Source organism: Myotis daubentonii, chromosome 7 (assembly GCF_963259705.1).
Source record: "Myotis daubentonii chromosome 7, mMyoDau2.1, whole genome shotgun sequence".
NCBI classification, from domain to species: Eukaryota; Metazoa; Chordata; class Mammalia; order Chiroptera; family Vespertilionidae; genus Myotis; species Myotis daubentonii.
The window spans coordinates 47,233,119-47,250,625 of record NC_081846.1 but is presented as its reverse complement, the minus strand read 5'-3'; the positions used below and the strand labels follow the sequence as shown (position 1 = coordinate 47,250,625).

General features: G+C 47.3%; 1 protein-coding gene across 1 annotated transcript in view; it reads left to right on the top strand.

Annotated features, from left to right (window-relative positions):
* Positions 1 to 6,511, top strand: part of GORASP2 (golgi reassembly stacking protein 2) — a 35,606-nt gene extending 29,095 nt beyond the window's left edge. The window contains exons 9-10 of the mRNA XM_059704136.1: positions 919 to 1,029; positions 3,091 to 6,511. Coding sequence (XP_059560119.1) covers positions 919 to 1,029; positions 3,091 to 3,431 — 452 coding nt within the window. The 3' untranslated portion in view covers positions 3,432 to 6,511. The remainder of the gene's footprint in view (positions 1 to 918; positions 1,030 to 3,090) is intronic.
* The last annotated feature ends 10,996 nt before the right edge of the window (positions 6,512 to 17,507 follow it).

The following is a 17,507-nucleotide window of genomic DNA, read 5'->3' as shown; positions in this document are numbered from 1 at the left end:
ATGATAAAGCAAGTGTGATAAAATGTTAACATTTGGGGAATTTGAGTGAAAGGTATATTTGGGGATTCTTTATATCAACTGCTTTTTGTAACCCTAAGTCTGAAATTATTTCAGAATTTGAAAAAAAAAAAAGGCCAGAGAGACTGTAAACCTCAACCAACAAAGAAAACTTCCATTCCATTTTACTACCATTCTTGCTGGATAAATCACCCCTTTCTCCAGACACTTTGACCTCATCGTTCTTGCTCTTGGGTTTAGAACAGCGGTTCTCAACCTGTGGGTCGCGACCCCTTCCAAGGGGTCACCTAAGACCATTGGAAAACACATATATAATAACATATTGTTTTTGTGATTAATTACTATACTTTAATTATGTTCAATTTGTAACAATGAAATTGGGGTCACCACATTATGAGGAACTGTACTAAAGGGTCGCGGCATTAGGAAGGTTGAGAACCACTGGTTTAGAAGAATTAGTATTTGTTTTAACTGTTAGCCATTTAATCAGTTAGGTATAGAAAGACATTTTGCTTCGCCTCACTGACGAGGCTCGGTGGTTGAGCCTTTACCTACGAATCTGGAGGTCATAGTTCAATTCCGGGTCGGGGCACACGCCTGGGTTGCAGGCTCAATTCTCAGTGTGGGGCATGCAGGAGGCAGCCAATCAATAATTCTCTCTTATCGTTGATGTTTCTATCTCTCTCCCTCTCCCTTCCTCTCTGAAATAAATAAAAATATATTTTAAAAAACAGACATTTTGCTTCAGTGAGATTTTATTGTTAATGTAGTTATGATACGAAACTGCCACATAGTAAGTGGACTTCTCACTTTGAAGTGAGTAGTATTTTTTCAACACAAATGGATTGAATGTTTTCCCCCCGGGAACTGGTTAACCTTTTGTCTTCACCTTTTCTTCAGGTCTGATGCCTTTACCACCAGGACTACCTAACCTGCCTGCCCTCCCCAACCTCAACCTCCCCACACCGCACGTCATGCCCAGCGTCAGCCTTCCAGAACTCGTGAACCCAGGTATGTTGTCCATCTTGCCTTCCTAGGGCTCTAACTAATAAAAAGGTTTATCTAGGAAAGCCAATCCTCTATTTCAGGGCTGTTGTGGTTATTTTTCTGGAAAAGGCAGGTCAGTTTAATAAATTTTAACTGCCTCAAATCAATATTAATCTTTTTTATTTAAAAGGCTTTTTTAAAAAAGAGGAAGCCCTAACCGGTTTGGCTCAGTGGATAGAGTGTCAGCCTGTGGACTGAAGGGTCCCAGGTTTGATGCATGTACCTTGGTTGTGGGCGCATCCCCAGTAGAGGGTGTGCAGGAGGCGGCTGATTGATGTTTCTAATCTCTATCCCTCTCCCTTTCTCTCTGTAAAAAATCAGTAAAATATATATTTTAAAAATATATTTTTTTATTAAAATAAAAAAAAGAGGAAGAAGTTATCTTTGTGATTCTCCTCTCACTGCGCCCTGACAACTCATGCACCACAAAGGCCATTTGTAGAAGTAAAGAGAGTGTGTGGTGTTACACTGCTATAACTAAATTGGATGGAAGGTGTACATTTCACCCAGTGGAGGTGAATGAACTTCTAAGATTCTCCTTGTGTTTGGAGTGACTGCCCCCTGTGGTGCCTATCTTGCGTAGCCCAGGCCCGGAAACTTAGACTGTAAAACCATTGCCCTTGTTCAGCTGGTTAGCTTATTTTTTGATAAATACTTGTCATTTAATAAATATTCTCCATTATTAATAAATGTTTTTATAATAAAAACTGTGAGAGATTTTAGCTGCAAATAGGTAAGTTAGCAGATACTCAGTGTTCACACTCTTCTTACGCACTGATGAAAATGCAGCAGCAGAGTATATCCCACAAGTCTGCTCTTCCAGTTAATGGTTACCCAGGTTACCTTTGGCTTGGAGAGGGCCACATGTCAGGGCTGACTTTTCATTCCTGTAAACGCTGATGCTTATTGTCTTAGCTCTCTCTGTCTTTTCTTCTGTGCCCTACATTCTTGGCTTTTTCCGCTGTCTTTTCCCCAAATTGACATTGAGGGTTTAACCAGCCCAGTGGTTGCCCTGAACCTGTTGTGCAACCTGCCTTTCCATTGTTTCTGAAAGAAGTAATACTCTTTTCCTTTATTATTATTGATTCATTATTTTTAATCCTCACCCAAGAAATTTTTTTTGAATTATATACTTTTATTGATTTCAGAGAGGAAGGGAGAGGGGGAGAGAGAGAGAGAAACATCAATGATGAGAGAGAATCATTGATTGGCTGCCTCCTGCATACCCGCTACTGGGGATCGAGCCCACAACCCAGGCATGTGCCCCTGACCGGAATTGAACCTAGGACTTTTCAGTCTGTAGGCCAACACTCTATCCACTGAGCCAAACCAGCTAGGGCTCTTTTTTTCCCCCCATTAATTTTCAGAGTGAGTCAAAGGAGGTGGGGGCGGGGGGGGGACATCCATGTGAGAGAGACACATCAACTGACTGCCTCTCGCATGTGCCCCCACTGGGAGCAAGAAATGAACCCACAACCAAGGTACATGCCCTTGACCAGGAATTGAACCCTTGACCCTTTATTCCGAAAGCTGACACTCTAACCATTGAGCAAACTGGCCAGGGCTATTGTGCATTTTAAAATCAACACAATAAACCCACTAAGTATAAACAGTTATCCATCAATCTTGGGGCTTGAGCAGAGGCTGGGTACTTATGATGAAGCTAATGCAGAGGCTTCATGACAAGCTCCTCCTTCCACAGTCTTCCCAGAGGCTGCCTTCTGTGTCTCCTCTTCCTATTGTCTGTCCAGGGCAGCTCTCAGTCAGCTTGCAGCTTTCCTGGGTGAGTGGGATTCTCCTGTCCGACACTCAGTGTAGCTGCGGTGCCTGCTGGAGGGGCTGCTGTCTGTCCCACTGGGAGAGTCATTTCTCCCCTGAGCTGGGACAAGGAGCCGAGGCAGATAGGAGCCTAGACACAGGGAGCCTTTCCTCCTGGCCAGCTGGTCAATGAAAACAGTTATGTGACTGTGACTACTGCTCTTTTAGTGCTGGGAGGATGTGTGATATGTGCTGTTTTTGTCCTAGGTTTGCCACCTCTTCCTTCCTTGTCTTCCCGAAACTTACCTGGCATTGCAGCTCTCCCCTTGCCATCCGAGTTCCTTCCGTCATTCCCTTTGGTTCCAGAGGTCTCTTCAGCAGCGGGCTCAGCGGAGCTGTTGTCCTCCCTCCCACCCACCAGCAGTCCACCCTCCGACCCCGTCATGACCACTGCAAGAGCAGATGCTGCCTCAGCACTCACTCTGGATGTAACGCTCCCAACTTCCAAGGCCCCGATCACTGTTGAGGACAGAGTCAGCGAATCTGCCCTAGCCAGCCAGAAGCCTGTTTCTTCGGTAACAGATGCAAATGCCTCTGAGTCACCTTAACTTTGAACCATCTTTGGAGTTGACTTGGTGTGCTTATTTAACCACGGAAACGAATCTGGAAACGCAAACTATCATTAATTTCATACTAGTTTTTATCATATCTGTAGGCTCCTGTAAATAATTCTAAGGGAAAACTAAGCAAGAGGATCTGAGATTGTATCTTGCCGAATCAGGGTGGGTCATGGGCTGGGGAGGGAAATGTCAGAAAGTGCTTGTATTTTAAAAACAACCAAAAAGAATTGTAAGAGGGCTTGCCGCCAGGTTTCCACTGCCATTCTTGGGGTGTGCATCTTTGGGAAAGGTGGCAACAAGGTGTCTACTTTTGTCCCTGTCCCCCTGCTGCTCCTCTGTAAGAAAATGAAACATTTTATGCCTCGTTCTCACATGCAGCATTTCTTGTAGTTTGTAAATCATTTGCGTGAAAGCAGACCAATTCACTAAACCGTGAAAGGAAAAATATATTTTACTTTTGGTCTCCATGAGTCACATCTCTATTAAGGTTTACACAAAAATCCAGCTAAAGATGCTTGATAAAGTTACACAATGTGCACTAGTAATTGAACATCTTTTTATTCAGCCTATACACGGATCCTTGTTTTGAGCTCTCAAAATTACTCAGACAACATTTTGTAACTGCTGCTGTTGCTTTATACGTCCACCATAAAATACATTTAAAAAGAAATAAAGGAGGTGTTGGTGTTGCACAGTTTTAAACCAGAAGGTGGCACTTTGTGGCTACATCAGATATTACAACTATACTGGGAAAGCATAGATACAGCAATAAATTATAGTAATTTGACTTTTCTTGTGATACATTTAAATTATAGGTCCTACCTGCCATATGTGCATGCATTACTCTCAGTGTGCCACCCATCTTCAGTGTAATTTTTCATGTCTTAATGTTAGCTTTCTCCTATGTTTTCTAAGAGATGATAAGTTAAATGGAATTGATTTATTGAATGAAATTAAGTGCATATTATATCTCTGTTTTTAAATAAGATGAAAGAACTTCATCGGTTATTGACCTGGCACTGGCATGAACATTGCTAAGAGAATAGCACATAGAACTACAACCACTCAGCTAACTAGGGTCATCAGCTCCAGCTCAGAGCCTCCAACAGAGGCCAATGCCAGTCAGTTCTTAGCATATATCCATTTCTAGAGCCAGATTTCTAGTTAAAATTATTAAAGAAGGCTCCAGCTCTAATCATAGCATCTTCTGTTTACATTATAAATATTTCTAGAATAGTTCAATCCTGTTTTTAAAGAGGAGCTTATAACAGGTAGGAAAAATATTCACAAGTATATTTAAACTAGAGGCCCGATGCATGAAATTCATGCAAGGGGCTCAGCCCTCGCAGCCCCAGCTTCGTCCAGAAGGTCATCCGGCTGTCTGGTCTAATTAGCATATTGTGCTTTTATTATTATAGATGGTATAATTGTTTACTTTCCAGGACAGGAAAAGTTGAGCAAGTTGTTACTACTTTCTAAAAGATGTTCATATTGTGTGTGTGTGTGTGTGTGTGTGTGTGTGTGTGTGTGTGTGAGAGAGAGAGAGAGAGAGAGAGAGAGAGATACCTTAGTGCAGTGGTTCTCAACCTTCCTAATGCTGCGACCCTTTAATACAGTTCCTCATGTTGTGGTGACCCCCAATTTCATTGTTACAAATTGAACATAATTAAAGCATAGTGATTAATCACAAAAACAATATGTAATTATATATGTGTTTTCCGACGGTCTTAGGCGACCCCCAAAGAGGTCGCAACCCACAGGTTGAGAACCGCTGCCTTAGTGGAAAGCAAGGCATTTTTTAAAATATATTTTTATTGATTTCAGAGGGGGAGAGAGAGAGAAACATCAATGATGAGAGAGACTCATTGATCGCTGCCTTCTGCACGCCCCTACTGCAGATCGAGCCTGCAACCCGGCATGTACCCTGATGGGAATTGAACTGTGACCACCTGGTTCTTAGGTCGATGTTCAACCACTGAGTCATACTGGCTGGGCAGTTTTTAAGATTTACAAAATGATTTTTTAACAGTTTCTCCAACGCAATGATAGTACCTCTTGTGGGATCACAGTTCTCATTTGAAAATGACAGCATCCCTAGACCATCCTCCCCGGAAAGTGTCCATAAGTATATGTAAAACCCTGAGCTCGGGGCGAGAGGGCTTCTTACCATTCCCTCGGAAGACAGCCACAGACTTGGCCTAGATTGGCTCAGTAGATCTTTACTTATTTTAGATATTCTCTGCTTCTTTCAGAAAAACAAAAAAACCCCAACAGTTTTGGTGTTTATAGACAGCAGTAGGTTCTGTACCAGGTGCCAGAAATGTGATATAAAAAAACAGTGTCCCTACCAAGAAGCCACTCGCTGTGGCCTTGTTGGGGGGTCAGTCCTCAGGGCTCTCCAGAGTAAGTGCTCTAACATGGAGGAGTTCCAGTGAGATGAGGATCACAAAGGCAGAATTACCTTTGAACCCTCTGCACCACTCAGCTTGTGCCCAAGTGCCACAAGAGAGGCACAAGGCAGTAATGGGGGAGGACATTAGTTTTGAATAGGCTGTTACCACAACAATTCTCAAAATAATAGTGGCTTAAATAAGAATGTTTATTTCTCTCCCATATTCAGAGAATCCGAGGTAGACCAGCTGAGGCAGGCCTAGCCCCTGGGATATCGGAGACCTGGGCTCTCAGCACGTAGTTCTACCGGTGTGCTTTCCATTTCCAAGGTCAGCATACGGACCCAGATGGCAGCTGGAGCCCCAGCTACACACACCATTCTCATTCCTGCCAGAAGAGCAGCTCCTGTCCCCCTTCCTTTGGGGGCAATTCAGGAAAGTTCCACACAGCACTTTAGCTCACATCCTTCTGGCCAGTGTGGAGTCACCAGGCACTTTTAGCTGAAAAAGACACTGCGAGATGAAGTCTTTATCATATGCCCAAGCCATTGCTGATAAGGAAGAGGAGTAACTAATGCAACCTAAGTGCCTGGCTGGGGGGTTGGGCCTTTGTCTTAAAAACAGGAGTCACAAAAGAACAAAACAAAGAGGAAGAAAAGAAAAAGAAAATAAGAAAAACAGTCACTGGAGAAGTATTTCCTTGGGGAAAAGCTCAGATTTGCATTTGAGAAAGCCTGCCTAGCAGAGTGGAGGGGGCAGAGCGTCAGGGCCAGGGAAGTGGCTCTGTTACTCAAAGGCCACTTTGGTAGCTAAGACCATCTGTGATGATGACTTTACGTTTCCCCTTTGGCTTTTGTTCCTGTTTTACTGAATGTGCTTACCTTTGAATAGCCTCATTTAGCTCATTGCCTGAAAAGCGAAAATAAAAAGGAGAAACAGTTTCCTCAATTGTGAGACACCAACTAAAGTTCAAGGATGGCTCTTCCTTGGCCTGAAGGTGAAGGCCTCCCCTCTAATTATCTGACCACCCAGCAAGCCTTTCCACCCGCTTAAAATCACCTCAATTGGAGTATGGATAGCTGGGCCCTTGGAGTTTTGAAAAGCTTCCCAGGGGACATTTCTCTCCCTCATTGAGCCTGTCCCCTCCCAGGCTGCAATTAGCAGCTGGCTCAGCACCTCCTTCTCGGTGATAATTGAGTCAGGCTGCCTTGTAACTTGGGGACGTAATAAGGCAATAGGAACGTCATTGTCTACTAAGACACACCACTCAGCAAAGTGCACATTAGAAGAGAGCCCTTTTTATCGCTGATAATTTTTGCATTTGATGTAGGAGGAGCAGTTTCAGGCTTTGCTGACCAATGAATTCCTTTATAGGCCTTGGGACCACTCCTAGGCTGGCGGCACCCTGGGAACTGGGGAAGGGGGGGGCGGGGGGGGCGGGTGGAGAGAAGGGGCTGTTCACAAGGATGCAGCCAGGGGCAGAGGCTTGCTGCCAACTGCGGAAGGAAGGCCGGCACAGTTTACACCTGTTAAAGCGCAGCTGAGGCTGAGAAGTGCAGGAAAAGCTGCTTCTCCAGGGAACATGCCACTCTCCTCCAGTTCAAATAGCACACAAGAAGACACTCCTTCCGCTGGTGGAGGTGCGCTCCAGGGACTTTGGGTGTTACCAGCTTTGAGGCTGCACCATACTTCCTGGCAATAGGAAGGCCTCTGCTCCTTGAAGGCCGCTGGGCCTTGGGATAATAACAGCCAATGCCCACTGCTCAGTGCTCAGTGAGGAGCCAGGCCAGGTCTGTGCAAAGCCCTTTACAAGACAATCTGCCCAGCGAACAAGAGGTAGCCAACTGGCTTCCCCAACGTGGTTCTTTGATCTGCCCTGTATATATCAAAATGTGAATCAATTGCCAACATTTAAAAGTCAGAAAAAGTCCCAAGATCCAGCAACACTGGGTTCTGTCCACAAGGAAACAAGCGCCATCTTAAGCCTACGCCCTCCAGTCTGCCACAGTCCCCACCTGGCCCGCTGTTTTCTGCCACCTGCCTGGCCCACAGACAGCTTGCAGTGTCTGCAGTATGATCCTGGTAGCGATGGGTGGGAAACCAGGACTTCAAGAACTTGGAGGGTCCAGAGCCCAGGGAATCCAGGATCAGAAACAAGATCCTCCCTGGACTTCCTTGTTTTAGATCCATGAATCTTGGTGGAACAGGCTCTAAGGCAGTGGTTCTCAACCTGTGGGTCGCGACCTCTTTGGGGGTCGACGACCCTTTCACAGGGATTGCCTAAGACTATTGGAAAACACATATAATTACATATTGTTTTTGTGATTAATCACTATGCTTTAATTATGTTCAATTTGTAACAATGAAATTTGGGGTCACCACAACATGAGGAATTGTATTAAAGGGTCGCGGCATTAGGAAGGTTGAGAACCACTGCTTTAAGGTAAACGAAGTTTGACGCAGTCACTTAAACTATAAACCTGGGGGAGAAATAGTTGTCTGGACAATGGCTGGGACAGTGACCGGAATTTGGGTTTTACCAGCCTCTTCCTAAAGCCAATTCTGGGGCCCCAAACCCATTAGTTATTTACCTTACCAACCAACTCTGTTGGAATTTTTCATCAGTTCTCTTTAAGGGAACAAGGAGTAGGTGATACAAGGTCCTGAATACCTGAGAGGCCTGCCCTCCACTCAATACAGCCTCACATCCTTGTAGAGCAGTGGTTCTCAACCTCGGCTGCACATTAGAATCATCTGGGAATCTTTTTAAAATCCTGATTTCTGGGCCTCATCCTCCGGAAATTCTGTTTCTTTGTTACTAATGTTGTGGCCCCATCCCATAACAAAGAAACAGAATTTCTGGAGGATGAGGCCCAGAAATCAGGATTTTAAAAGGATTCCCAGGTGATTCTAATGTGCAGCCAGGGTTGAGAACCACTGTCCTAGAGGGAAGTGGCTCACATTTGCCCAGCCCTGGCCAGGCTGACCTGGTTTGGCATCGGGACTAAGCCTGCCTGAGGTTGTAAGGAAGCACCTTCGAGAAGCACTTGAATTAGAGTGGTTGGGATGGGGCTCTGGGGACTTATTTCTTCTCTTATACACATGTGTATTAGAATTTTTTTAAAAAATATATTTTATTGATTTTTTTACAGAGAGGAATGGAGAGGGATAGAGAGTTAGAAACATCGATGAGAGAGAAACATTGATCAGCTGCCTCCTGCACACCCCGCACTGGGGATGCTCCCGCAACCAAGGTACATGCCCTTGACCGGGCTCGAACCTGGGACCCTTCAGTCCACAGGCCAATGCTCTATCCACCGAGCCAAACCGGCCAGGGCTATTATCAGAATTTTAAAAAACAGATTTGAGTTACTTCTTAGTCAACAAAAGCTAGGGTTATTTCCATGTAAGGACAGATGGGAGACTTACAGAGCCAGGACTGCCTAGCTGGAGGGGAGCGTGGGCTGGTGATCTGCAGCAGCATTTACAGGGAGCCTGGTCATACACACGGAGCTCTCTACAAAGAAATCCCTATCAATGGTCCTAGACTGGAATTACCACCGATGTTTGCTCAAACTACAGATCACAACACAGTGCCAGTCTGTTGTGTCTAAATCACATCAGCCAGAAATGTCCCCGTGTGGTTCAGACAGCTGTGCTAAGCCGAGGGCCCAGCGACATGATGGCAGCAGTCCCTGTCGCCTCTAGACATTGTTCAGCTTTCCAGAAGGAATGTTAGCCGTCGGGTACATGAAGTGTACGCAGGCCTAATATTTCCTTGGAAGATCAGCTGAGCAACCTGTGTGCTTTCGGACAATGGGGAGCCCAAGTGTGAGAGCGCATGCGCTGTCTTGTTAGGGAGCTGAATGAAAACAAGAAACCGGCTCTTGTTGCGGAGCCCAGGGACTCCGCTCATGCCAATGTCACTAGAACAAGCCGTTTGCCCACCTTGGTCTCTGTCAAGTTTTTTTCTTTTCTTGAAATGATCAGAAATGAAAAGGGCATGGAACCTTAGAGACATGAGCTTCGTTTTTCCAAGTTCATATCTCTATTAGGCGGATAACCTGTGTTCCAGGCGGGGCCAAGTGAGGATCCACTGGTTGGAATGGGGAAGAAGCAGAGAGAGACGGACACAGGCCCCTGGGCAGGCACCGGTTCCAGATTTGGTCATGGTCTCATGTTGCTGAATGGTACATGGAGGAAAATATTTTTTCTAATTTCAATACCTATGTGCTTAACATGTACTGAGAAAAACACTTCGATGAGTACCTTCCTTTACAAATAAACGTCAGTGAAAAAAAGGAGTCAATTTAAAGTATTAGTTGACAGCAGGTGCCAAGAGTTTTCCTGTTAATTCCCCGGGGCATCCCAGCAGGTGGGACTGATAACTTCCCTTAACAGAGAAGAAACTTCCTCCAGGTCACACGGCGGCGGAAAGCGGTGGGCCAGGAGCCGACTCCAGGGATGTCTGTCCGGGCCCCAGCTTCAGTTCTGTCCCTACACGGCGGGCGCCCGCAGGGCCCAACACTGACTGTCACCCGGAGACCCACGCGGGGAGGCAGGGAGCCCCGCCAGGGCGGACTTCCGAGCGCAGCCCGCAGTGCGCGTCACGGCCACCAGGTGACACCCCGAGCCCAGGAAAGCCGCGCCCCGTCGAGGCCGCGGGGTCTCCGGGCCGGCCTCGCAGGGCCCCTGGGCGGGGCTGGGGCATCGTGGGAGCAGCCCCAAGGGTAGCGGCGCTGTCTGTTCTTTAGAAAAGGTCTCGGGGATTCCGTTCCCTGCCTCCCTGCCTCCGCACCTGTAGCTGAGCGGGGGAGGTGCAGAGAAGCCTGGGTCGTTCACCAGAAGGGTTCCCTTTTCAACACCATTTAAAAGTAGATATAGCATCGGCCTGAGGATTTGTTAAGATAAAGAAGGAAAGTCCTGCGGGTGTCTTTGAACCTCTCAGATACTTCAAGAAACACCAGGAATCTGAGTGTTTGGTGCGGTGGTGCTGGGGTCTGGCTTCCACACCCTCCCACCCTCCTCCTCTGCCTCGTTAGCGCCGCGCAGGCTGCCGGGTGCAGGGCCGGGCTGCGACCGTCACAACCTCCCACCCGGCCATGGGCTCTGCGCAGCGCGCCTCTCTAGTCAACAAGGCAGTTTCCCTAAATCCGGCAGCTGGCTTTGGCCCCAGTGTCTGCCTCCGAAGGCATTCCACCACGCCGCTTACAAATTAGCAAAGGAGCTTACAAATTAGCACATGAGCAGCCCGCGTGATGAGTACGGGGACAGAAAAGCACAGGAATGGGCAGCTTCACCTGAGGAGGCCAGGGGAGGCTCTCCCCAGGAGGTGGTGTGGGGCTTTGAAGGGTGGATAGAAGCTCTCTCAGGCAGTCAGCGGAGCGTCCACAAGGACAGGAGGCGTGCACCACACTGTGTTCTGGCACTACCCGTCGCTCGGGAATGCGGGGGTGAAGAATGGATTGGTAGCGGTTGCAGCTGGAGCGGGAAAGGGCCAGATCGTGAAAGGCCTTGGACTGGGTGCCAAGGAGTCTCAGACTGGACCATAAAAGGGATTTTTGTTTTGTTTGGGGCAGAGGAGTAAAGAGTTTGCCATTTACAAAGATCAGTGATTTGAGAATTCTTCCTTTTAGCAAGATAGCCTTTTGAAAGTGAAGTATGGGGTACACAGAATTAAAAATCAGATCAAGGCGGAGCTGCTGAAAGCTGTTCTCTGGCCAGGAAGGGCAGCCGCAGTCACCCCAGAGCCCACGGTGGGGGGAAACTTTAGGATCTCTTTTTTTAAAAGAAGGTTGTTAATCTTTTAAAAATATATATATATTATTGATTTCAGAGAGGAAGGGAGAGGGAGAGAGAGATAGAAACATCAATGATGAGAGAGAATCATTGATCGGCTGCCTCCTGCACGCCCCCTACTGGGGATTGATCCCACAGCCCAGGCATATGCCCCTGACCGGAATCATACCGGGGACCCTGTAGTCCGCAGGCCAACACTCTATCCACTGAGCCAAACCAGCCAGGGCTAGGATCTCATTTTTTTTTTTTAATATATTTTTATTGATGTCAGAGAGGAAGGAAGAGGGAGAGAGAGAGAAACATCAATGATGAGAGAGAATCATTGATTGGCTGCCTCCTGAACGGGGCTACTGGGGATCAAGCCTGCAACCCAGGCATGTGCCCTGACTGGGAATTGAACCATGACCTCCTGGTTCATAGGTCAGTGTTCAACCATTGAGCCACACCAGCTGAGCTAGGAGCTCATCTTATTCCCAAAGCAGCTTAAGCCAGAGAAAGTGCTGTGATGCCCCAGGTCTCTGGCTTCCCAGTCCACCTCATCGCCCACCTGAAGGCCCTGCTTAGACGGCTGTGGAGCACCTTCAATTTCTCCCCGTCTTAGAGGTCTGGGGGAAGCCCAATGCGGGGGGGGGGGGGGGGCGGGTGAGAGCTCCCCAATTCTCCAGCCCCTTTCCAGCAAGGCCACCTTTCCCTCCTGGGCTGGGAAAAGCAACCGGGTCAGTGCTTCTCAACCCTGATTGCTTTTTAAAAAAGACCTTGATCATCTCCCTCAATTATTTTATGGGCGAAGAAAGTACAATCCAGCTCGGCTGGTGTGGCTCAGTGGTTGAACACTGACCTATGAACCAAGAGGTCACCCGTTGGATTCCCAGTCAGGGCACATGCCCGCCTGGGTTGTGGGCTCGATCCCCAGTAGGGGGCGTGCAGGAGGCAGCCCATGGATGTTTCTCTTTCATTGATGTTTCCCTTCCCCCCTCTCTCTAAAATAAATAAAAACATTTTTTTAAAAAAGTGAAATCCATTAAATGAAGCTGCCTCCGGCTCACAGCTGGGGGTGGAACTGGGCCTTGCTGCAGGTGGAGCCATTCATTGTGGATCAGCCTGACCGCCACCTGCGCCGCGTGGGGACGGGGTGGGTGGAGCAGCCCCAGCGCGGGAGGCGCGCAGGTGACAGAGGCAGCCGCGGGCGGAGACGAGGCGGTGCCGGCCCGGAGCGCTGGCGGGGGACGTTCTTAACTTGAACCAGAGGGGAAAGGGCCTGCTTTTACCAGAATTTAAAATGCCGCTGTTTGCTCTCGTCATCAGTAAGACAGTGCAGTCCTCAGGTCTCCTAGTTTGTGCCAAGGACCCACCTTTGAGCCGGGCTAGGCTCACGCCGGCCCTGAGCGGCGGGCTCCCGGGTCCGGGCCGCTCCTGCGCTCGGAGGGGAGCCTGCGCCCGGCGGCCGCTCTCGGGGCGCTGGCATCCCTCCGCCCCTGCGGACCAGCGGAGCAGCGGCCTCGGCCTCGGAGCGGATGGCTCCGGTGAGAAAGTGCTGCGATGTGACATTTGAGGAGGGCGGCTCCCTGGGTTGACTTACACCCACCTGTCTTCACTCCTCGGCGGCAGGGACCGCGTCTGCAGCAGCCGGCACATGCCTCGCTCCAGCCGCACCTAACGGTGCTGAATGATTGACGTCAGGATCTGCCTTCACCCCGCTCAGAGTCCAGCCATGGGACCAGCGAGAGTGAGACCACGTGCTGGGCTGCTAGGTTAGCGCCTTACGGGCACTTACGGGCAGCGGCGTGCCTGGTTCCCCCCCCCCGCCCCCCCCCCCCCCCCCGCCGCGCCCTGTCCGGCTCAGGCCCAGGGACCTCAGCAGGGAAGGAGCCCATTCCCCCTCCGGGCGGGCGAGAGCTGTCTGTGGGGACCAGTGGCGTCTCCAGGAGGTGTGTGTGGGAGCCAGGGCGACTGAAGGGCAAGGGCTGCTCACACCTGTTGCTCTGCCTCTAACGCCAGGTCAAAGGCTTTGTAGTCTCCCATTCCCCATCTAACTGGGAGTTGTGTGTGTGTGTGTGTGTGTGTGTGTGTGTGTGTGTGTGTGTGTGTGAGGAGCGGGGTTCAGGAGACGGGCGAGTGGAGTCAAGAACAATGCTTTTTGTTATTTGGTTGGTTTTCGGTTTTGGATTAGGGGTATCTTGCTCAGGAGTAAACAATTAGTAAGTTACGGGCAGTAATTGAGTACAGAGAGTATTTGGTTTCTCACTTTCAAAAGATGCTGTTCAGTGATTTATTCTTTTACTTGTAACACATTGGGATAATTAGAAGTTCTCAACACTGAGAAAAAATATAATACTTGAAATATCTGAGCATGTCAGAAACTAGCAGCTCTTCTGTTTGTCTCAGGAAAACAGGATGGTGTCTGGGGAGAACTGCATTTGTTAAAATATTGGCAAAAGTATGAGAAGAGCCCTGGCCGAGTGGCTCAGCTGGTTGCGGCATCGTCCTGTACACCAAAAGGTTGTGGGATTCCTCATCAGGCACATACCTAGGTTTCCGGTTCAATGGCCGATGGGTTGAGTATGGGAGACAGTGGATCGATGTTTTTCTCTCACATCTATGTCTGTCTGTCTCTCCCCCACCCCCCTTCCTCTCTCTCTAAAATATTAAAAACATATCCTTGGGTGAGGATTTTTTAAAAAGTACTAGAACAGTGGTTCTCAACCTTCCTAATGTGACCCTTTAATACAGTTCCTCATGTTGTGGTGACCCCAACCATAAAATTATTTTCATTGCTACTTCATAACTGTAATTTTGCTACTGTAAACAATATGTAATTATATATGTGTTTTCTGATGGTCTTAGGCGACCCCTGTGAAAGGGTAGTTCGACCCCCAAAGGGGTCGCGACCCACAGGTTGAGAACCACTGTATTAGAAGAATACTATGGTAGTATCAATAATATAACCATCTAGGGATTTAAGAAGTTCATACCTCTGATAAAAATGGCACCAAGTATTTGAGAACCTTGTTAGAGAATTACCGAGGAAGGATTTGTAGCTTATGTGATTTCCTGTGTCTCAGGGCTAGCATTTGTCCAAAAGTTTCTCTTTTTACGTGTCAAGGAGAATGCACATATATATTTCTTCAGATAATAATTTCCTAAATATCTGGAGTATTGCCAGCTTTCATTACCAATATTCTCAGTATTCCAGGGCATATGTTTGTGCTTCTGATAATTTGAGGGGTATGACTGTCATATTATTTCATCTCCAAAGTGAGGAGTTTCTATAGTGAAAGGATGTTAGTTATTTTGCTTAAGTAACATAGACCTGTGACATTGTCTGTGTAAGTCTTTTTTATGTTGTAGTAGCACATATACATCATTGTCTTACCGCAGTGTAATTTCACATTTATTTGTGTGATTCTCTAATAGATGTCTGTCTACTGGACTCTGTGCCTAACAAGGACACTTTCCTGCTTGGTTCTGTATCTGTGGAGCCTAGAAGAGTGTGTGGCATCCTATCCTATATAATAAAGAGGTAATATGCAAATTGACCATCACTCCAACACACAAGATGGCCACCCCCATGTGGACACAAGATGGCCGCCACAAGATGGCCAGCAGGGGAGGGCAGTTGGGGGGACCAGGCTTGCAGGGGAGGGTACTTGGAGGCAACCAGGCCGGCAGGGGAGGGCAGTTAGAGGCAATTGGGCCAGCAGGGGAGCAGTTAGGCATCGATCAGGCTGGCAGGGGAATGGTTAGGGGGTGATCAGGCTGGCAGGCAGAAGCAGTTAGGGGCAATCAGGCAGGCAGGCAGGTGAGTGGTTGGGAGCCAGCAGTCCTGGACTGTGAGAGGGATGTCCAACTGCCTGTTTAGGCCTGATCCCTCAAGGGGTCCCATATTGGAGAGAGTGCAGGCTGGGTTGAGGGACACCCCTCCCCCCTCACACGAATCTCGTGCACCGGGCCTCTAGTAGAATATATGCTCTTTAAATTCTTGTTGAATGAATAAAAGGACCACTGAGGGATAATTAAACTAGATAACCCATTTTCCAGCATCCCTGACTGCATTATTATGTAAATTATCAAAAAGCATTTGTAAAGGATGAAATTGCTATTTAGCAACCTATAGATATTTTTGAAACACTTAAAAATGTTTTTTAATTGATTTTAGAGGAAGGGAGAGAGAGAGGTAGAAACATTGATGTGAATATGGATCAGCTGCCTCCAGTATGCCCTCTGCTGGGGATGGAGCCACAAACCTGGGCATGTGCCCTGACCTGGATTGGAACCAGGACTGGAATCGGGACCTCTTGGTGCATGGGTTGACGCTCAACCACTGCGCATGTTGGCCAGGCAGCCTATAGATTTTAAATACCTTTTCCCATTTTGAAAACCCTTCTTGATTTACTTGAATTTATTCATAACTCAAACCACTTATGTTAACTTCTTGTCTGATTTTCTCAATAATCTTTTTTTTTCCCTTGAAGAAAATAACATGATATATATTAGACCTTTTGTCTATATTTGCAGATGAGTAAATTGGGGTAATTTTTATTGACATATAATTGACATATAACATGATATTAGTTTCAGGTGTATGTACAACATAATGGTATAATGTGTGTATATATTGCAAAATGATCACAATAAGTCTAGTTAACATTCATCAATATATATTATACAAAATGTTTTTTTCTAGTGATAACTTTTGAGAGCTATGCTCTCAGCAACTTTCAAATATGCAGTACAGTTTTATTAACTATAGTCAGCATGCTGTTTACATCCCCAGGACTTATTTTATTGCTGGATGTTTATACCTTATGAACCTTCACCCATTCTGCCCATCCCCCAACCTACTACCTCCCCTTGCCTCTGGAAACCACCAATCTGTTCTATCTATGAGCCCATTTTATCATTTTATGTGTGTGTGTGTTTTTAATTCCACACATAAGTGAGATCATATAGTTGTCTTTCTGTGTCTGACGTATTTCACTTAGCCTGTGCCCTCAAGTTCCATTCCTGTTTTCACAAATGACAAGATTTCCTGCTTCTTACTGATTAGAATAATATTCCATTGTTTGTGTGTGTGTGTGCTTGTGTGTGTTATATCACCTTTACCCATTCATCCATCAAAGGACACTTAGGTTGCTGCCATGTCTTGGCTATTATAAATAACTAGAGGCCTGGTGCACGAAATTCATGCAGGGGGGAGTGTTCCCCTCAGCCCAGCCTGGACCCTCTCCAATCTGGGACCCCTTGGGGGATGTCCGACTGCCGGTTTAGGCCCAATCCTGGGGATCAGCCTGATCACCCCTAACCACCCCCCCCCCCGCCAGCCTGGTCACCCCTCATGGCCCCCCTACCAGCCTGGTTGCCCCACGCAGCCTGCTGTTCAGTCATTTGGTCGTCCCTCACTAACCCCCCTGCCAGCCTGGTTGCCCCACGCAGCCTGCTGTTCAGTCATTTGGTCGTCCCTCACTAACCCCCCTGCCGGCCTGGTCATAGGCAGCCATCTTGTGAGGGCATGAGGGTTAATTTGCATATTCCCTCTTTATTATATAGGATAATGCAGTGAACATGGGGATGCATATATCTTTTCAAGTTAATATTTTCATTTTCTTCAGATAAATGCCCAGAAGTGGTCTAGGCCGGGTGGCTCAGTCGGTGAGAGCATCATCCCGTACATCAAAAGGTTGTGGGTTTGATCCCCGGTTGGGAAGGCAACCAATCAATGTTTCTCTCTCACGTTGATGTTGCTCTCACTCACTCTCAAATCAGTAAGCATATCCTCAGGTGAGGATTAAAAACAAACTCAGAATTGCTGGAGCATATGATAGTCCTGCTTTTCTTTGAGGAAACCCCATAGGTACTGTTTGTCATAGTGGCCGCA